A 22,179-nucleotide genomic window follows, 5' to 3' on the forward strand; every position below is an offset into this window, starting at 1 on the left:
AGGAACTTCTCCAGAGGAGTGAAGCCAGAGCGCAGGGCCACAGCGTTACCAACATCCAGCCGCTGATCCTCCTAGCTGTGTCCATACATGTGGAAAAGATGCTCGTATGCTTCATTGAGTCTGGTTTAAGGTGCTGTAGCCCAAGCTGGAGAACAGCTGGCTGTGGGTTTCACCACCGGCCCCTGTAGACATCATGGACAGGGTGGTGGAGATGCCCAGCGGCGAGTAGAAGATGTTCTTTCCAGCAGCAGTTTGGGCATTCAGACTTTTGTAGAGGGCAAAGGCAAAGTCAGCATTGGGAGACGACAGCTTGTGGCAGCTCAGCTCTCCCTCGTGGCTGTGATCAGAGCCATGGTGTTGGTGGTCTGCCCATGCTGCAGCCAGCAGCAGTGCTGCGAGTGCACAAAAGATCCCACGCATCTTTACAGCCTGTCCATATGAACGCAAAAATTGAGTATTTGATAATATACACCCTCAAGAGCAAGAATAAAACAGAGCAAACAAAATTGAAATAAAAAGACAAAAACAATTTATGTATGTAATATACTGAATGAAAAGGTTAAAGTCAACATTAACTACAGACTCAGTACCTTTGTCCATAGAGACACTAATGATCTAAACTTAACAGCTGTACACTTGTAATGTTACACACATTTTGTCTCCACAAACACTTCATTACTAAACTTCACTAATTCCAAATGCCACTTCAATGTCAGTCCTCATTATTTAAATAAAACATTCAGCATATTTCAACAGAGGTCCACGCTTACCATCAATGTCCTCTGATGCAGTTTGGCAGAAGGTTTGTTATATTCAGCAGGTCGAAGAGATTCCGCTGATACATCTATTAATAATTAACAAGACTGGGTCTTTTCTGTCCAAAGAGACTTCTGACCATTTCAGACCTCAAACAGTTTCAACATTTCTTGTATTTGTGATGTGTTATCTTCTTGAGCAAACTGTCCTCTATTCAGCACACAAACATGTCGGCCCTTAAACCAGCTTATAGGCGCATTACTGCCAACAACTGGACTGGGGTTGTTCAGTCGGTGATGAAGTGTGGGTACACTGAGCTCTGAATACTGCACCGAAGCATTTTTAGGAGAAGTGAGCATCAAGTGTGGGTGTACTGTGTTTTGCCATTTTCTCCGACCTGAGACACACTTTCCTACTATGCCAGGCTGCGTCTGAGATGCTATATTTTTTTATTTTTCAAATGTGAACACTATGTGTGTATCTTTTTATTGATTTATGTTGGTTGACATTTGATGAACTTCAACTGTCAATCAAAATGAATAGGGTTATACAGCCAATAGTTTTGCTTTGATAGCAGTTATGATGTGTCTTCCTGTTGTGCTTTTTCTCTATCCACAAATGTGGTGGATGGCCTGATAATTTTGGTTGATTGGGTACACCAGTTCCTGTATCTGTTTAAACAACTAAATGATCTGTATCCATTTATGTATTTGGAATGGGTGGGGTTTAAACTGGAAATGGGTGGGGCCTAATCAAAATTGATATGGATTGATCCGAAGTTACTATATTTTTCATTTATTAGAAAGGGTTAGGTTAGGGGACAAAAAGTGTAACACTAAAAGTGCTCACTTGGCACTGGCAGCAGGCATGAGTGTCTTAGAAATATTTTTGTCCTCCATTTGAGGTTATTTATCTATAACTCTTAAAACGAAATCATGACACATAGTCCCTTCTAAGTCCGAAAACAAAACATATTGAAAAAATAAATATAAATATAAAAAAAGTAAAGAAAGGAGGCAATTTGGGGAAAGTGAGTGATAGGGAAGGAAGAGAAAAAAGAGGAGGAAATTGTAAAAGGTTAAGTTTTAGGCATATGGAGGTTAATTTGACTGTGGTTTGGAAACAAAAACAGAGGGAGTGTTTAGTTGTGGCTGAGTTTGGTTGGTTAGGGTTAGAAAAGAAAAACAAAGAGGTTGGGGTTAGGAGAAGGGGCCAATTAGTTTAGGTTTAGGAAAGAAGACAGGGAGGGATTAGAAATGTGAGCTGAGAGTAGGCAGGGGGTTGAGAAAGTAGAAACAATATGGTATGTCGTATGGATTAGTTCGGTTACTGTGCGCTGAGGAAAACCACTGTAGTAAGCGAGTAGGGATTATATGGAGAGAAAGGTGTTACCGGCCAAGAAAGGTAAAGTCCATTAGTCCAGTCCCTGGGAAGAAAGAAGTATTGCAAGAAGGGGTAGGGAAGTAAAGGATACTAATTTGAAGGATCCAGAAAAACAACCACATGAATTAGTCAAGGTAAAAGTATTGAATTTTCACACAGCAATGCAAAATTCAGAATATGCATGGGATACAGTGATTTATGCATACAAGCAGAGAAAATACAACAATTACACTTCTATATGGTTGGTTTATTTCGGATATCCCATGAAGTTATAAGAATTAATCATGTATTCGACCCTATTAGTTAATGTGGTCGGGAATCTTTTTTGTTCTTCCAGTTTTTCATCTTTTGTGTAGATGGTAACCAGGGACTGGATTTAATTGGCTTTCACAGACTTATTAAATGTCATATTTATCACCACACCGGGGCCTCAACGGGGATGAAGACATACTGTAAAAGTGAGTATGTTAGCCACTAGCGCGTTTACAGGCACTGGTTCATAAACCTGATTATTAATGTGGAATGTTGTTTTCATAGATGGCCAGATGTCAACAGATGTCACAGTGGATATTGCTGAAGAAAGAGAAAGAGGACCCTATGGGGCCAAGTGAGGGGAGGGAAAAATTGTTAAACTGAGAGAGAAGCAGTCGGGACATTCCCAGGAGGCAAAAATAGAGGGGTCAGTTGTTGAGATTGGTATAGTTTGTGGCAACAATGGATAAATGGAGACAATCAAAGATGTACCATGTGTTCGAGAAAATGATTGTAAAGTATAGTTGATTTGAGTTTGTGTAGATGATAAGTGTGCTTATACATTCTGGTGCTTAACCGGCTCCCTGTTTCACCTATATACAGTTTGCCACAACAGGTGCATTGAATGGCAAATATCAGAAAATTCCACCTGATGTTTTTGGAGGTTGTCCTTCAAGGAGATTTTTGGGTGATGATTGTTTAGGATTCTCACATAATCCTCAAAATCAGCCCATGACTGTTGCCACATATCAAATATATCATCCAGATATCTGAGATAAAGAGAAGGAATTTTTTCACATTTTTCAAACGCTGTAATCTCCCAATATGAGAGAGTGAGAGTGGCCAGTACTGGGCATGGTGCTCCAGTCGGAAGCTAGGAAGTTAATACCACTGATGTAGACCTGTATTGTGGAAGACTTGATATTGAGAATGGAATGAGTGAAAGAAATAAAACTAGAAAAAGTCAAAACATCGAGAGTGGGGAATGGCAGATTATGGGAGGCATGGAAGGCCTTGAAGCAATTCCATCTAGTCAGGTAAGACGAGAGTGTTCGAGAGGCGACGCTGTTGAGGATGGCATTTTAGGATGTGATTGCTAGATGTTCCAGCTGGGGGGTTCAGTTGAAGATGGTGGCTGAATACAGTGGGACAGGGGTAGATAGAGGGTTGGAGGCTGGCGCCGGTTGTCTGAATTTCTGTAATGAGAAGCGAGAAAGTGAGTCAGCGATTGAATTCTTGTGACCTGGGATGTGCAAACCTCGGCGGATGAGTCTCCGCATGAACTGCATGATGTCAAGGCACTGGGATCGTCCTTTGTTAATGATATCAACAACGGCGCTGTTGTCTGAGTGGATGGCAATGATCTTTCTAGACCATTTGTGCCCCCAAAGGATAGCGGCTACGATGAGGGTCGAGTGGGTACGTTCGGGCGTGCCGGAGGTAGTGCAGTGGCCAGAGTGAAGCTGTTAAGTGGGGAAGGATGGGTGAGGAAAGTGCTGGAACCGGCTGTAGGTGGAGCTGTGGAAAAAAGAGGTGCATTTAAAGTGGAATGAGCAATGTTAGCTTCATTATGTATCTTTGACATAGCTGGGGTGCTGCTTTGATAATGGATTGAGAAAATGATCAGTGTATTCTGTAATGTTATACGACTCTGAGCCACAATCGCTACAGTGCAGAGAATCTGGACCCATACAGTAAGTTTTTCGTTTTTTTATTTATGAAATTTGTCCTGTACAATTGCTCAAATTGGTCTCTGCCTTTTTTCTGTGTTTAATTTTGCAGCGGCTGCTTCAGCAGGATGTAATAATTTGTGTCTTTAAGTTGTCTGTACGCTTCCTGTAAGTAATTGTTTTTATCTTGGATACAGATTTGTCCACCCTTATCCACTGTCACGAGTCAGTTCAGGGGTGGACCCAAATGCAGACCAACAGACAGTGAGTTTCTAACAAATAGCAAGCTTTAATTTTAATAAGAATAATAAAATAAATTTTAAGCAGATTTAAGACATCCAGTACAGGCAGGTAACTCAAAGTCCAAACAAACGTAGTACAAAAACCAAACTGAAAACCAACCGGGAAAAAAAACAATGAACAGGGATGAGCACAGGAATAAAGCAGAGATGAATGCAGGAATGACCACAGAATGCACCCAGGAGGAACACAGACGAACTGACAAAGGACAAAGGGAAACATGCAGGTATACATACACAGAAAACTAATCACAAGAACGAGACACAGCTGGAGGAGGTGGACATGTGCAAAAGGAGGGAAATGGAGATTGGCTGACAACAAGGGTGGAGCAGACAAAGACCAATACAGAACAGGTGTGAAGGAAAGACTCTGGGAACATGGAGGGTCTAAAGAGACAGGTGTGACAGAAAACAGGCAGGAAAACACACAAAGACAGGAAGTAAAACCAGACATGACAAGTGAGGAGAGAATCTATAAAATAAAACAGGAAGCAGATTAAACACAAATTAATAACATGAAAAAAGGAACACAAACAGAAACCTGCCTCCAAGTTTGGCTCCCATCCTGAGGATGTAGTGAAGGGTGTGGGTGTTTTAGGACAATCATAACCAAAGTAATCCAATAGTTTCAATCTGCAGTGATACATGTGTAAATTGCGGTGCAGCTCGCAATAAGACAGTAGTTTAGCGGTAAAGGTAAGCCCTTTCTCCAGGATATTTGTCTCTGCACTGTTGGATTTAAATGTTGAATATAGATTAATAACGTTGGAATGTGGAGAAGACATGTCCGCAATGGCGATTTTGAGGGGTGGCCTGGGGTGGTCGGGGCCACCCCTGAAAACTCATTGGCCACCCCTGTGGCCACCCCAGATCTGATAGGTAGTTGGTCAAGTCCGTCAACAAAAGAAACAAGAGAAATGCTGCCAATCAATGATGACAGGTAATCAGCTGATTTAGGGCCAGTTTTACATTTTTAACTAACACAGTAAAGGTCGTACTGAGGCTGTGAGAACTGATTTCTGCTCAGCAGACGTTTGGCCAATGGCCATGCAGGTCTGATAGGTAAGCCATCAGCCATGAGATGAGCACGCTGGCGCCGCATCTGCTGCTGCTGCTGCTGCTAATGAAACAGGAGGATGGTCACAGTGACAACGTCAACTGCAGAACTGCTGGATAAAAACGGCACGCTGAAATCTGTCGACTGAGAGGTATGGTATGTCGTAGTTCCCTCTGAATGTATAGAAAAACTTTATCTAGCACTAAGTAGCAGCTAAAAGACGAACTACACTGCACTAGCTAGCTTAGCAGCCTGCAAACCAAGTTAAGCATCTTGTTTTGTTTTTTTTATTATTTGGATACCGCCATGAAATATAAAACGCTGTTTTCTGGACTAAAGACTGAGGGTGTTTTTGCAGACGTGTGTGTTCAGTAGAGCTAATGTTATATCTTTGACCAACCAGTGTGTGAAATATAGTGTGACAGTCTAGATTTAAGTAGCTATAACACAAGAACAAGCTGTAATTTATTTGCTCTATGAACCCTTTGGGCCCGAACGACGCATAGTGCGTCCAAATTCACACCTGTTCTTCTCTATTGATTTTCTCCGCGACCGTGCGTCATAGCAAGAAGCCACACATATCACGTGAAACAGCGGAATTGTAGCTTTCCGACAAGGCCAAGGCCACTTGTCGGTAGTCCAGTGTTTTCATAGCGAAAATAAAAAAGATAAAGTTACACCAAAATCATGAATAACAGAGCTTTCAGCTCTGCACACACATTACTCTTGGATGGATTACTCGCGAATGCAGGCTTGCACAGAAATGCCACACATATCACATGAAAGCACAGGACTAGAGCTTTCCAATGATACCACACACATCATTGTGCTGTCATCCCATCATGCTATAAATCCATCAAATCAATCATGTCCACCTGGCACAAACCACATGTTTTGGACAGCTGTGAAGTGACAGAATGTCCCACCATCATGGTTCTTATATTGCCACATTCCAGAGAGTCTCCTCTCTTCATATATGGCAGAATATGTCAACTTCCAACTTGCTATGCTGAGATACATGTAAAAATGTAAGAATTTAGTCACACGGATTTGTTTTTTTCATTGATATAAAAATTAATATAAAATACAGGCACATAGTAGGACATAAAATGATGGCAAATCTGGTTAGCCCAGATTGTCCTAAAAAAAAAAACAAGATATAGCATGTGTATGTAGCCTTTATAATGACTGTGATATGAGCTTAAAAGTAAAGGCAGGAAAAATACCCCAAAAACGCCTAGGGCCCATAGGGTTAAGGGCTGTTTAAAAACTTTTTTCTCTCTTTTTGTTTGTATCAATTAGCTCATCTTCACAGTTCACATATTTTTAGACATTTAAATAGGCAGAGGCAGAGCAAATTGCATTCAAATGCCACAAATGCTTAAGATGCAATATGTGTTAATTGTGTTATTAAAAGTTATGTAAAAAATAAACTTTTGTAGATACTATAAATAGACATAATTAGGCACACTGTTGACACCGCCTTTCTTTTTGACATTTTAATGGAGTCAAAGCTGTTATCTAAGGGGTTCCAGAGCCCCACGAACACCTGTATTTTGCACACTGATTCTAACCCAATTTGACAATGATCCTGCTTGACGTTTGTAGTTATGGCTAATACTTAAAAGTGAATTGACTGACTGATTGATTGATTGAGTGATTGAAGTACATTTCCCCCAGGGATAGTAAGAGAATAATTATGAAGAGAAGCAGACATATTGAGAGCTTCTTTGTCAAAAAAAGAAAAGAGTCAGAGCCAGCCACAGCTTCCACCAGCAGCAGTGAAAAGGCCCAGTCAACTCAGCAGCTTAGGTACAGCAGCAGTAGTGATGAACAGCAGTCAGCTCCCCCTGCACTGGATGGTAGGTCATGCTTGGATAGTTTGAATTTACCATGTAGGCTCACATTCAAGTTGTTTGTCACTCCAGTTATACAATTACAACTGTCTGAAACATCACTACACAAGAACAAAAACAGTGTAAAAGACAGAAGAACAATAATAAGATGTGCATAATACATAAATACACACACACACACACACACACACACACACATACGTATGTATTTATGTATGTATGATTGTGTGATTATAATATATATATATATATGTGTGTGTGTGTGTGTGTGTGTGTGTGTGTGTGTAGCAGAACCTCCAGCCTATTGATGTCTCAGATTTCTCAGATATCTGTGTATTCCCACAGCTGACCAGACCCAGAGGAGGAGGAGATAGTGAGAGACGAGTGTGATCCAGCAGTGTCTGGAGCTCCACCTGCTAAGCATGGTATGTCAAGTTCTGTTATGTCCAGATATGTCATTCATGAACAGTTACCTGAAATTGTCGTGTACTCTTATACTTGATTTAATTTAAAAAGGATGGTCCAATTTTGCCCAAAGTGTATGCTATTCATTTGCTAATACACACAGAACTCCACACTTAACATAGACAATCTATTCTTTAAATCTCAATACAAAACATTATTAAAAGACAAAGGAAAATTTGTGACACTAATCTGTCCACATACAGTCTATGGGAGTAATGGTTATTGTTTTTACTACTTCAGGTACTTCATCTAGTGATCAAAGTGATTCAGAGGGCATGTCAGTAGGTGATGGTGACACCGATGACAGAGAGGCTCCTCATGTTGCACAAGTACATGCTGCCCCACCTGGACCTCACGGTATGTTGTGACATTTTATCTTTCAGTTTACACAACATTATGAGTGCCTTCCATTTAAATAACATGGAAGTTTTAATACTGACCACAAATTCACTTTGTAACTAATCATTTTGAATGAAACTTCATAAAAACTGAAGTAAGGACTGATCACGATTATTTATAATTTACAGATGTTTCACAGTCCAGAGCAGCAGGTCCTACACAGCCTCATCTTAAGGTATTTCCGCGAACCATGCAAGGCAACAGGAAGAGATCCTTTAACAGCGAGTGGTATAAACAGCACCCATGGCTTGAGTACTCCCAAAGCCAAAACTCTGCCTACTGTTTTGCATGTCGACACTTCTCTTTGCCAAACACCCCAGCATCTGTATTCACCTCACAACTGGGATTCTCTCATTGGAAAAAGGCAATGTACAAAGATGGTGGATTTAAAGTACATGAAAAGTCAGAGGGTCATGTCAATGCCATGTTTGCATGGGGTGAGCACAAGAAGGCAGTACATACAGATTCATCCATACATGATGCCCTTAATGAAGCATACAATAAGAAAGTCCAAGAGAATCGAAAATATATTAAAACAGGCGCTGAAGTACTTCTTTTAACTGCAACACAAAACATTGCACAGCGAGGTCACCGTGAGACAGAAGAGGCAGATAATAGAGGAAACTTTTTAGAAATTTTGGAAATGATTGCAAAGCATGACCCAGTGGTACAGAAAAAAATGAAGGGAAAGCAGAATGCCAAGTACACAAGCAGTGTAATACAAAATGAAATCCTAGAATGCTTGGCAAATATGGTCCGTGAGGAGATAATTCAGGAAGTAAAGGAAAGTGAAGTGTTCTCTGTGATTGCTGATGAAACCAAAGATCTGAAAAAGAAGGAGCAGCTCTCACTGGTACTTAGGTATTACTACAATGGGGCAGTGCACGAAAGTTTTCTTGACTTTAAACAAGCCACACGATTAGATGCAGAAGGACTCAAGGACAAAATCATCCACTGTTTGGAAAGATATGGACTTGAGTACAGATCCAGTCTTGTTGGACAAGGTTATGACGGAGCATCAGTAATGAGTGGAAAACACTCTGGAGTGGCAGCCAGAATAAAGACTGACGCAAAACATGCAGTTTATGTACACTGTAACGCACATTGCCTGAACTTGGTACTCATTAATACCGTGAAGGCAGTCCCAGAGGCTGATTGCTTTTTTGCACTACTGCAGAAGCTTTATGTGTATATGTCTGGGTCCTATGTTCACCAGAAGTGGCTGGATGTACAAAAGGAAATGTATGAAGGTCAGCCGAGGGAGTTGCAGAAGCTCAGTGACACGAGATGGGCATGCAGATACTTGGCCTGCAGGAATCTAATGGACCGATTACCTGCTGTACTTCGTGTTCTGCATGACATTGCTATAGAAAATAGTGGGGAAAGATCTGTAGATCTCGAGGTTTGCTGACTCAGCTAGACCTAAGCTTTGTCAGTCTTCTTGCAACCTTTCGAAGGCTCCTTGGGGATGCAAAGGTGTTGTCTGATACCCTCCAATCTCCTTCACTTGACCTTGCCATGGCAGTTGATTTAGTAAGTGCACTCAAAGACTCATTTCAGGAGTACAGAAGTGAAACATTTGTTGACAATCTGTGGAAAAGTATTGTAGACACTGCCACAAAGTGCAGTATAGCCATTGAAAATGCAGAGAAAAAGAGGTCTCAAAAAGTTAACTCCAGACTTGGTGGGTCTGTCATAACCTCTACATTGGGTCAGTGCAAATGTAACGATGGTGACAAGGATTCCTTTAGGAGGACAATCTTCTACCCCATTGTGGACACCATACTTGGAGAGTTAGACAGGCGCTTCTCCAAAGACAACTGTGATATAATGAGAGGAATACAAGCTTTGGTCCCCAAAAGCACAAGTTTCCTTCAAGAGGAAGCAGTCTTTCACCTGGGAGAAATTTATGAAAGTGACTCTGAAGATCTCAGTCATGAACTCCACCAGACAAGGAGGCTTTTGCAAAGGAAACAGCAAAGTGGAATGCCGAACTTGTCCGGTATTGTTGAACTTGCAGTGTTCCTTGAACCTCACAAGGATGTTTTTCACAAGCTTTTTCGTCTGTGCAAGATAGCCATAGCCCTCCCGGTAATCAGTGCAGCATGTGAGCGCAGCTTCTCAGATCTGAAACTCATCAAGACCCATTTGCGCACAACAATGACAGATGACAGACTGAGCAACCTGGGTGTCCTCAGCATTGAGGCTAGAAGAGCAAAGTCACTTGACATGGACAAGTTTATTAAACTCTTTGCTACCAATCACCAAAACAGGAGAATTCATCTGATGTAAGATGGATGAACACAGAATTTGTCTTGTGGTCTTATTTTTTGTAGTTAAGGTTTGTTTGATTTGTTACTATTGCACTTTTGTTGCTTTGCACTTTGTTAGTATTATTAGAATCCTCTATTATTCATGACAGTTTGAAGGTTTACATAACATTACTTTATAGTATATACTTTGTTTGGAGTTAAGATTTGTCTGGTTTATGTTACAATTGTTTATGTACATTTCTCATAAGTTAATTTATGAAGAAGCATCTTAACCCTTTAGGATTATAAGTCTTAACTGTTTGATTTGAATAAATCATGCTGAATCAAAGCCAACGTTTCAATTTATGCCTTCAGCAGGGCCCTGGACATGAATACTGTCTGGGTTGAAAACCACTTTTTGCACATTTTCATACATCATAAGGCATCCTATATAATGACATTATTCAGTCATCAGGCCTTCACCTGTGTCACCTGTATTGTTACCTATGTTTGCTTTACTAATTTAGGCCCCATCTTGTGGTTAAATAAAAACACACCTGGCAAAGAACAAACCAAAAAAATCTAATTCCAGTATCTCCAACAAATTATATCTAAGCTAAATAATACCATGAACTAAGCATGTAAAGAACAACAAATATTCCTTTTTTCCTTACAAGCTTAATTTATGTTTTGCTTACAGATAAAAGTTTTAATAAGGCCTATCTTTAAGTATTAAGCTTTGATTTGAAGTTTTTGGTTTGTTCTGGTGCCTGGATTGCTGTGTTTTTATGTAACCACAAGATGGCGCCTCAATTAGTAGAGCAAACACAGGTAACAGTACAGGTGACACAGATGATGAGCTGATGACTGATTAATGTTATTCTGTAGGATGAGTTAAGAGCAGTTGAATATTGCTACCCTAATCTAACTTGTGAAGAGACAAGGACTTTAATCCACTATAAGGAAATGGCTCTTAGAAAATTTGTACCCTATCCTGAACATAATTACTGATTAAAAATTGACATGTTAAAATAGCCAGAGATTCCTGAGGACTGTGATAGGTGGAAATGGAATAAAAAAATGACTCTTTTTTTTTCAAATATTTTTTTACCTGCATAGACACCTTTATTTGACAGTTACGAGACAGGAAATCACGGGAGAGAGAGGGGATGTGACATGGGCAGCAAAGGTCCTCCGGCCAGGATTCGAACCGGGGTTGGCTGCGTATGTGGCATTATACTTTGCTATGCCATGGCCACCCCACACTAGCTTTGTGTCCCATCTTGGCCACCCCAGTAAAAATGTCCTGGATACGCCACTGCATGTCCGGGCCGTGTTCCCCCATTACATGTTTAATTGCCTCAGCCAGTGTTCTAGAATTTGGTCTCTTTTGTCCAATGCACTGCATCTGTAGGATTCATTTGAATTTTTTTTTGTCTATTTTGTTAAGGAACTCGAATTTGGCTTGGATCTTGGTGTTCAACTTCTTGATTAAGGATTGTTGTTTAGGTAGTCCGAAATCACTGACCACGCTGCAGTATTTGACAACTATGGAATGATGCCATGTTGCACAATAACTAGATAAATTAAATTATTTTTTTCTTCTATTTTCAGTGCACCCCGCAACTGTTTCAAGGTACAATGCCAAAGAACAGTTTCAACAGTGTCTCATTAGTGCCACAGCCAACATTTATTTCATTAATATTAATCGCTTAGTGTGTAAAATTACATTTAAAAAATGCTGATCACAGTTTTCTAGAATTCATGCAGATGTCATCAGATGTCTTGTTTTGTGCAATGAGCAGTCCAAAACTCAAACTTATTCAATTTACTTTAATGTAAGTGTTGTACTTAAGGACGGTTGGTTACGTGAGTGGGAAGGATGGACCAGCATGCAGGTGCTGCTTTTTCAGGGGGAAAAAAGGTACTCAGGTCGTCCACAAAAAGGAGCAACAAAAAAATTATTAGGTTAACCAGTGCAATGACAATTAGTGGGAAAAATGTTCCTAGGACATTCTCCTGCAGAACAAACATTTCTCAAACATCACAAGTTCACAGCTGATATAAACGTTGATCAGATGAGTGAGAGGCATGTGCACCTTCCTCTCAGATACATACCAACACTGACGCAAGGAAATGACGTATTGGAATGGAGAGAGTAGGCAGCATGAGAGTAAGGCAAATAAAAGCAGCTAATTCTCCCATTTGAGAAACCAAAACCATCAAATGTTAAATTTACGCGTGAAAAATTACTGAAAAGGATTATTGTATTATAAACATAGTATTTGCTGATTCATTTTGTGCTGATAGTTGCAACTCTACTTCTCATTTACATCAACTAAATGTTCTTCAATGATACTTAATAATTATTTCTATTATTTTATTTTCATTGTTGATTATGTGACCATGACTCTCATTTCCTCATTTTAATCTTTACATGGCTGTGGGGTTGTTGATCTTGCCCATGAAGAGGATGCTCTTGGCGGAGTTCTCCAGGATGAAGACCAAGAAGGGTCTGTCAATTCTCACTGATGGTGTGGACATAAACCACACTGCCTCAATAATGGTGGTGGCTGCTGCCTCTGTTCCCATCTCAGTGACACTCAGCACAGCCTTGTGGGACGCCTGTAGAGGAGGGAGAGGAGACAGTCAGAGATAATCTGAAACACAGTTTAGGTATTGGAAAAATTTAGAAGCTTGGGGGTCTTTATGAGCATCCTCTGGAGGTATATGTCTTTCTGTTCTGCAATTGTTCCTGAACTACTGCCCATGCAGTGGAGTTGACATATTCTACTGTTGTTTGTAAGCACTTAAATTCCCAAAATGAACCGAAGAAGAAATGTTTGTCTCTCCTACCTTTGAGACTTTGAGCTTGACCTCTTCAGACATGCCAGAGAAATCAGCCTTGTTTTCAAAAGCATTGGTTATACCCATTTTTTTGAGTGTGTTTTCCAGGGATGCATCAGCAGAGATGGAAAACTTTGGCAGGAACACATCCACATATCTAAGAAACACAGAACATCACCAGTGTCACAATTACTGGAATATACAGTTTAGTTATTTCTTGCTTAATTCAGTTAAACTGTGCCAAACATGAAGACATTACTTGTTGTTGCAAGTAAATTAAATGCATATAATCCAGTCAATATTTCCTTGATGACTAGAGGCAGGCTGTTCTCATACACTGTGGTACCTATGAAAACTAATGGACCACAATTCAAGGTAACAATGGGCAAGCAAGTTGTGTATAACCCACATCATTGGGAAGGCTGCCATCATGTGACCAATGTACTGACAGGAGTAAAGAAGGAAATCGTAAGTTACAAATGGTCTAAATTAAACTGTGCTAATCATCGACACATAACTTGGTGTTTCTCTGTTTTTCTGTTTATTATTTTCAATGCATGTACATCATCAGAAGTAGACTTGGTTACTTCAGTTCTAGTTGTTGTTGGCTGGCTAAGCTGTGGAGTAACATATGGCTGCCTGAATGAAGACGACAAAAGAACAGACTAGACAAAAACATTGTGGCTGTTAAAAATAAACCGGCGATTAAAGAAGAGAGGAAGAAAATAATAATAATAATAATAACAATAATAATAATAATAATAAGGAGATAGATTAACTTCCAGCAGCGATCCAGGACCTGTAACAGAAACAGGCTGTGTCTGTCGTCCCCACTAACGACAGACAGAAGGGGGTTTTACTCTGTGTACTCCCTGGTTCCCATGAAGACGGCAATGTTTAGGCCCAGTTTGGATCTCCATGTCCTAAACCAATGCATCGATCACAAGATGTTCCTTATGCTAACCATCAGGCAGTTACTGGACCTGGTCTAGTAGGGTAAACGGCTCACCACCCTTGACTTAAAGTATGTATACTTTATGTTGAGTGTGGAGGGACCTGCGGGCAGTGTTTTTGGTCCTCCAACACTTCAGGCCCCTAACACAGGGAAAGCACATGTTGGTGAGGATCAACAACCGAACCGTGGTGGCCTACATCAGCAGGCAAGGCAGAGTTCGGTCCACTGCCCTGTTGAGGATCTAGGAGAGCCTGTGGTTGTGGGCCCGAGAGAACTTGTTTTCTCTGAAGGCTCTTCAGCACTGGAGAACAGAGGTGACAACCTTATGTCTAGGGGCAGCCCCCTACCAGAAAAATGGTTTTGGAAAGCAGAAGTGGATCTGTTTTCCAGCCAACGCAACAACCACTACCCGCTATGATTCTCCCTGGAACCACAAGACGATCTCGTCCTGGGGGTGCATGTACATGCACCATGGCCAAGAAAGCTGCGCTACGCCTTTCCACCCCTCCATCTCATTCCTCTCCTGTTGGAGGGAGTGAGACATGAGCAGTTGTCAGTCATTTTGATAGCCCCAGGTCACCACTCTGCACTGTGGCACACAGAAATGACTCCAGTGGTGGTGGCCCAGTCCTGGACTATTCCCCAGCTCTGGGGGGCTTTGCCTCAGAAGGCCTGTACAATATGCACAATAGGTTTCCCACTCTGGGTCAATCTCTGCAGGCTTGGTTCCTGAGAGGGACAGACTGAAGAAGGCTGGATTGTCTGTACAGGGTTGTGCAGACCACCAAGGCAGAAAGAGCAAAGTCCATCACTGCTTGTTACAAGGCAAAGTGGTTGGGGTTCCAACACTGGTGTGAGGAATAGGATGCTAGATCCCCTATCATGTGCAGTTGGCTCTATTCATTCCTTTATGCAGTGTTCGATGGATAGAGGGCTGTCACTTGCCTCTATTGGAGTATACACGACAGCCACCTCTTCCTGCCATGAGGGTTTTGCCAACAGCCTGGTCTTTCCCCACCCTCTCATGGCTTTGTGAGTGCTTCTCCTAAGCCTACCTGCAAGTGGGCAGGGACTCTCCCACTCTGGTCCATGAACACTCTACACGTAGTGTGGCAGTGTCACCTGCCTTGTTTGGGGCCAGTATCTAGGACACATGTAGGGCAGCGCCGTGGTCTACACCTAGCCAGTTCATATGGTTCTATCTCTTGGACACTTCAGGCTCCTTTTCAGGGTCTGCGCTCACTAGAGCGACAGCTGACTGGTGAAAAGGTTTGGGTGTATGTCAGCTCTGTTGCACCTGACTCCCCTCTTGGCATGATACACAAACATGTCTCAGTTCTCCTTAATGACTTGGGAAATGTGATGTGCAGGGTGTCTATTGCTTGTCTTTCGACTCTTGCTCATGAAGCCAACGCGCCATCCAGTTTGGTTGTGTACCACCTGGGTTGGCTGGGGCCCCCTACTTCTCTGCTGCGGCAGTCTGGGTCATATAGAAGTAGATGTGCTACGACAACTAACCTTCAGCTGGTCAGGGTCAGTGTGGTGGGTCAATGTTATGTCACGACAGGGTGTCTGACTCCACCCCAGGATTTGACATAACCCATGGCCTGATGGCCCGGGGCCAATAAAACAGTATGTCGGCTCGGGCCAGTGACGCTGTAAGGCTTTTTTTTGTCAGGGGAACAACTCCAGCGGATTTTTATCCCACTTTTCTCGAGTCTTCAGTGGATTTATTGGGCTTTTTGGCCAAAGATGCCCTCACCTTTGTGCAGTGAAACGCCGGAGGAGGGGGGAAACGTGCCGGTGCGCCATCTCCGCCAACGCGGACCCCGCACACCAGGTATATTTCTCTCCAACGTGCGTTCGCTAGCCAATAAACTGGATGAACTTCAGCTACTGATGGTGAAAAACGGAGACTTTCTACATCTGCAGTTTTGTGCTTCACGGAGACGTGGCTGTGTGGATCGATACCGGACTCTGCGCTGCAGCTGGCAGGCTTCCAACTCTTTAGAGCGGATCGTAACACGGAACTCTCCAGCAAAACTAAAGGTGGAGGTATCTGTTTTTATACTAAGTGGCTGGTGTAATGACGTGACAGTGATCCAGCAGCACTGTTCTCCTGATCTGGAATCTTTTTTCATCAACTGCAAACCTTTTTACTCCCCCCGTGAGTTTGTTTCATTCATTCTGGTCGGTGTTTACATCCCACCACAGGCCAGGAGGTAGGCTACAGCGCACGCTCGCCAACCAGATAGCTACTGTGTGTGGAGCGGACTTTACCCAGACTCCTTAGTTACTGTCCTTGGCGACTTTAACAAAGGTAACCTCACACATGAACTCCACAAATACAAACAGTTTATAAAATGTCCGACCAGAGAGAAGAATATTCTGGATCACTGTTACACAACTGTTAACAAAGCCTATCACCCCGTCCCCTGCGCTGCACTGGGCCACTCTGACCCAGGGGCGGACTTACCATTAGGCAAAACTAGGCGGTTGCCTAGGGCCCCAAGTTCCTGAGGGCCCCATAAAAATCCTCATACACTTATGGTTAATATAGTTATTACTTGTTTGCGCACATTAATTATGTTTTTGAATAATATCCTCTCGCTAAAATGCCAGCAGAATGCTTATCGTATTATGTGTGTGTCGGGGCCCCCCCTTCAGTCTCCACTACAATGGATCAGTCCATCTTACTGCGCATGTGCAGAACGGATCCAGGAAGACAGCAGAAAAACGAAAACAAACGGCGCGAGAAGTGGCGAGAGAGGAAGAGTGGAGTACTGGAGAAGAGAAAAGAAAACACAAAATGAAAAGAAGCTACCCCAGCGGTGCTGAAAAGAGGAGGAAGAAGGAGGAAACCCGAAAGTTGATGTCTAAGTTACCGAAAGTGACAAATTTCTTCACTGCGCCTGCGGCAGCGGCCAGCAGCAGCAGCAGCAGCAGCAACCCACAACCGGTAAGTACAACAACGACGTCGACACCTGTTGGGGAGGGTCCGTCATGTAGAAATGAACTAGTGAGTATCAAAACTGTCCAAGGGTGATTTTTTTCCCCCTATATTGATAAGTATTCCTTGAAGACAGAAGCGTATGGGTCATTTTGAAGTAAGCTTTGAATTTCGTTTCTATTTGCTACAGAGGCTGAGAAATCAATTATTTAGTAGGCGTTTTATTGCTTTAATGTGTGTTATCATTTACTGTTGTAGGGACAGGAAGAGAAAAAGGAAAAAGGGAGAGGAATATGAGTAAAAGGGACAGAAGAAGAAAAAAGACAAGGACAAAAGGGAGAGAAATACAAAGACTATGAGAAAAAGACAGGAAGAGAAAAAGAAAAAAGAGAGAGGAATGTGAGTTAAAGGGACAGGAAGAGAAAAAAGACAAGGACAAAAAGGAGAGAAATCAAAGACTACAGAAAAAGACAGGAAGAGAAAAAGAAGAAGAAAGAAAAAAGGGAGAGGAAGACAACCAGTAAAAGGGACAGAAGAAAACAATGGAGATGAAGACAACAAGAAAAAGGGACAGGAAGATGTGTAAGAAGGACAGGAAGAGAAAAAGAGAGGAATATGAGTAAAAGGGACAGAAGAAGAAAAAAGACAAGGACAAAAGGGAGAGAAATACAAAGACTACGAGAAAAAGACAGGAAGAGAAAAAGAAAAAAGAGAGAGGAATGTGAGTTAAAGGGACAGGAAGAGAAAAAAGACAAGGACAAAAAGGAGAGAAATCAAAGACTACAGAAAAAGACAGGAAGAGAAAAAGAAGAAGAAAGAAAAAAGGGAGAGGAAGACAACCAGTAAAAGGGACAGAAGAAAACAATGGAGATGAAGACAACAAGAAAAAGGGACAGGAAGATGTGTAAGAAGGACAGGAAGAGAAAAAGAGAGGAATATGAGTAAAAGGGACAGAAGAAGAAAAAAGACAAGGACAAAAGGGAGAGAAATACAAAGACTACGAGAAAAAGACAGGAAGAGAAAAAGAAAAAAGAGAGATTAATATGAGTAAAAGGGACAGGAAGAGAGGGACAAAAGGTAAAACAAATAATACATGTGTATTCTGTTAAAATGTATGTATCTGTATAATTGACCTGTTGTTTTGTGTGTTGTCTTCTCATTTCAGCACCACAACATAGAGGACAGCAGCTGCTGCTGCCCAAATTTGAGCTGTGTAAAGGTAAATCATCTCTGTCACATATACAGTTATGAAATAACAACTTATATAGTGAAATCAATTCTATGTATGTGACCCTTCTAAGTATTCTATCAGAGAACCTGCTGGTAAAAAATAATACTGTTAAAATGTATGTATCTGTATAATTGACCTGTTGTTTTGTGTGTTGTCTTCTCATTTCAGAGGGCCCCATGCCTGCCTTTGCCTTGGGCCCCAAATTTCCTAAATCCGCCACTGCTCTGACCACAACACCGTCCACCAGATTCCCTCATACAGGCAGAAGTTAAAGCACTGTAAACCTGTTGTGAGGTCATCTAAGAAGTGGAAAGAGGCTGTGCTGTATATAGACCATCACCCACTACGGTGAGGTATAATGGAGTTAAATGAAATGAAGTTAAATTAAATGAAGTTTTATAGACATTTTTTTTCTCTCTCTCTTTTTTTTTTTTTACTTGGGCCAGTAAGAATATACAAGGGGCCAGTAAAACTCTGAACTACTGGCCCGGGGGGCCAGTGTGGAAAAAATGTTATGTTGAACACTGCACCCACTGTACCCAAAGAGTTTGGTAAAGAGCGATGCCTGTGCGAGATAGAATGAGGGTTACGATAGTAAGCCTAGTTCTGTTAACAAAGACTGAGCCCTCTGCTTTGAGGCCCTGTCACTACTACGCTCGAAGAGGGTGTGGGGATGTGGTGAATCTGCCGTCTTATATACTGTGGGTTCTGCATGTATTAGGATAGGTTCGTCCTGTTTGGGCTGCTACGTTCATGATTTTCTCAGTGTATGAATGTGTGCTTGTGATTCGAGGAGTATTACCCAGAGTCTAGAAGAGGGATAAAGAGCATTAGCGGAGTGATTTATTTGAGGGGAGGGATGCTGGGGCGGAGAGTTGGTGTATGAGATGAACAGTATATTGATGGGTAAGTGGAGAACAGGGGAAGGACTAGACAAGCAGTTTGCTTACTACTGATTGGAAATGAAATATTAATATGTGTTACTTATTGAATATGTGTTTGTGTTCACCATTGTTTTTATCTTTTTTTTTTTTTTACTTATGCATAGTAATTGATATGTTGAAATGTAGTTACACTCTTAGAAGCTACTAACATCCCTGGCAGACCTAGGAGTTCCCTCATTATTTCTTGTTTCAAGTAAATCAAAAACACGTAATCCAGTCAACATTTTCGAATCCTTTAGATGATGACCATTAAAAAAATACATTTTCTTTTTCTCTTACTGAATGGAGACTGAGTTGCGCCAGTGCCGGATATAGTCCTTGTTGATGTAGCCCTCCACCTCCTCCATCTTGTCTTCATCAGGCAGGACGATCATCATGGAGGTGCTGCTATTGTAGGGCAGCATGATGACAGTGGTGTGGTTGCCAACATCCCAGTAGGTGTCGTAGTAACCCGTCCTCATCATCATGTCCACCTGAACTTTAGTGGTCTTGTCCACATGGAAGTCCGCCTTATGTGTCAGGTCACGGTTGAAGAGGGATTTCCACTGTGCTGTACGAGGCAGTGGAGAGTGGAAGATGACAATAATGTAGATGTGTCAGCCCAAAGTATCATTCTAATTTGTTTTAAATGTATAAATAAACTCTACAATCATCATGCTTCAAGTTTACATTATTAACATATGGTGAGTTTGTGTCTTTGCCTGTTGCTAAACTACACAACGAGACATGGACTTGACCTTTCTTCTTACCTTTAAAGTAGACATAGTTGATCAGCACCATGGCCATATCAGGGTCCAGGTCCTTCACCATGTCTTTGATCTTGTCCTGGGTTTTATTAGCAATGAATCTGTTGATCTCAGCAGCAGCCTCTGCAGGTTTGGTTAAGTCAACGTTGAAGACCTCACCAGAGTAGTAATGCCTGACATCGTTCAGGAACTTCTCCAAAGGAGTGAAGCCAGAGCGCACAGCCACAGCGTTACCAACATCCAGCCGCTGATCCTCCTGGCTGTGTCCATACATGTGGAAAAGATGCTCGTATGCTTCATTGACCTGAGTCTGGTTTAAGGTGCTGTAGCCCAAGCTGGAGAACAGCTGGCTGTGGGTTTCACCACTGGCCCCTGTAGACAGCATGGATAGGGCGGTGGAGATGCCCAGCGGTGAGAAGAAGATGTTCTTTCCAACAGCAGTGTGGGCATTCAGACTTTTGTAGAGGGCAAAGGCAAAGTCAGCATTGGGAGACGACAGCTTGTGGCAGCTCAGCTCTCCCTCGTGGCTGTGATCAGGGCCATGGTGGTGTTGGTGGTGGTCTGCCCATGCTGCAGCCAGCAGTAGTGCTGCGAGTGCACAAAGCATCCCACGCATCTTTACAGCCTGTCCATATGAACGAAAATGTTAATTCACAATAGTATTTATTAATATACAACCTCAAGAGCAACACTAAAACAGAGCAAATTAATTTGTAATTAAAAGACAAGAACAGTTTTAAAACACTGCATGTCCTATAACATTTTGGATGAAAAGGATAAAGTCGACAGTAGCTAAAGACTGAATACATTTTGACCAGGACACACTAATGATCTAATCTTAAGAGCTTTACAGTTGTAATGTAACACACAATTTGGCTCCACATTTTAAACGTTATTTTCTAAACGTCATTAATTCCAAATGTCACTTCAAGTTGAGTCCACATAACTAATATAAAACATTCAGCACATATCAGCAGAGGTCCGAACTTACCATTAATGTCTTCTGGTGCAGTTTGGTAGAAAGTTCATCTTTATCAGTAGATCGAGAGTCAGGTGACAAATCTATTAAAAATTAACAAGATTTGGGCTTTTCTGCCCAGTCTATCTTCATTTCACAACACAAATCACACAACATGACATAAATGATGATGAATATATGCCAGAAAGACTGCACACAGTTTCAACATATCTGCTATTTGTGATCTGTTATCTTATGGAACAAACTGCCAACAACTGGACTGGTGCTGTGCCTGTAGATGATAAAGTGTGGGATATGAAATGGGCACTTATAAAAATAATTCATGTTGACAGCAATAATGATTGCAAGTTGAGAGATTAAAATAACATATAACACCAGTTTTTCATGATTATACTTTATGTTGCATCATTTAACACAACATTGCTCAAGTTAGGTAAAGGTGTTGGCAGATGCTGGTAGTGCAGTACGTACACCAACGCATGTTTTTATTACCTGTAAAAATATGACAGTGAGCTGGATAGCATGAAATCACCTTTTCTGTGTTTTCAGGGAACTCCTTTATTATCTTTTCAAAAGTAAAACGACAAAGAACCACTCCATCAGCTTCTCATAGGTGCCACAACTAACATTTATTGTCATTATTGATTAACTGTTGACAATTGTGACCATGACTCTCATTTCCTCGTTCTCATCTTTACATGGCTGTGGGGTTGTTGACCTTGCCCATGAAGAGGATGCTCTCGGTGGAGGTCTCCAGGATGAAGACCAAGAAGGGTCTGTCAATTCTCACTGATGGTGGCAACATCACCAGTATCATCTCACTTATGGTGACAGCTGCTGCCTCTGTTCCCTCCTCAGTAACACTCAGCATAGCCTTGTGGGACACCTGTAGAGGAGGGGAAAAGACAGCAGTTAGATTTACAGATCGTCTGAAACACAGCTCAGGACCAGGAGAAAGCTTAGAGGTCTTTATCAGCACCCTCTGGAGGTATATGTCTTTCTGTTCTGCAGTTGTTGCTGAACTACTGCCCATGCAGTGGAGTTGACATGTGCCCATGTTGTTTGTTAGCACTTAAATTCCCAAAATGGACCTAAGAAGAAATGTTTGTCTCTCCTACCTTTGAGACTTTGAGCTTGA

At 41.7% G+C, this 22,179-nt stretch overlaps 2 protein-coding genes and 1 long non-coding RNA gene across 6 annotated transcripts in view; 1 reads left to right on the top strand and 2 right to left on the bottom strand.

Moving 5' to 3' along the window:
- Window positions 1–6: 6 nt before the first annotated feature.
- On the bottom strand, window positions 7–929 carry LOC126399045 (alpha-1-antiproteinase-like). Its single transcript, XM_050058786.1, has 2 exons — window positions 771–929; window positions 7–429 (listed from the first exon to the last, which is right to left on the bottom strand). Exons 1-2 carry the CDS (start codon window positions 771–773, stop codon window positions 112–114), a joined length of 321 nt encoding a protein of 106 aa, XP_049914743.1. The 5' UTR covers window positions 774–929; the 3' UTR covers window positions 7–111.
- Window positions 930–12,055: 11,126 nt separating this feature from the next.
- Window positions 12,056–22,179, bottom strand: part of LOC126399041 (alpha-1-antitrypsin homolog) — an 18,819-nt gene continuing 8,695 nt past the window's right edge. For 2 of the 4 annotated variants that reach the window (XM_050058777.1, XM_050058778.1), the window contains 4 exons: window positions 20,066–20,687; window positions 19,596–19,866; window positions 13,246–13,393; window positions 12,056–13,014 (listed from right to left, as the gene is read on the bottom strand). In XM_050058777.1, coding sequence (XP_049914734.1) covers window positions 12,823–13,014; window positions 13,246–13,393; window positions 19,596–19,866; window positions 20,066–20,687 — 1,233 coding nt within the window. In that variant the 3' untranslated portion in view covers window positions 12,056–12,822. Of the gene's footprint in view, window positions 13,015–13,245; window positions 13,394–19,595; window positions 19,867–20,065; window positions 20,688–21,053; window positions 21,072–22,179 lie in introns of those variants that run through there. The other 2 variants (XM_050058779.1, XM_050058780.1) reach the window with 2 other exon arrangements.
- Window positions 15,578–18,594, top strand: LOC126399046 (uncharacterized). Its single transcript, XR_007570842.1, has 3 exons — window positions 15,578–17,150; window positions 18,307–18,360; window positions 18,541–18,594. It is a non-coding gene; the product is annotated as an uncharacterized LOC126399046 (long non-coding RNA).

Source organism: Epinephelus moara, chromosome 12 (assembly GCF_006386435.1).
Source record: "Epinephelus moara isolate mb chromosome 12, YSFRI_EMoa_1.0, whole genome shotgun sequence".
NCBI classification, from domain to species: domain Eukaryota; kingdom Metazoa; phylum Chordata; class Actinopteri; order Perciformes; family Serranidae; genus Epinephelus; species Epinephelus moara.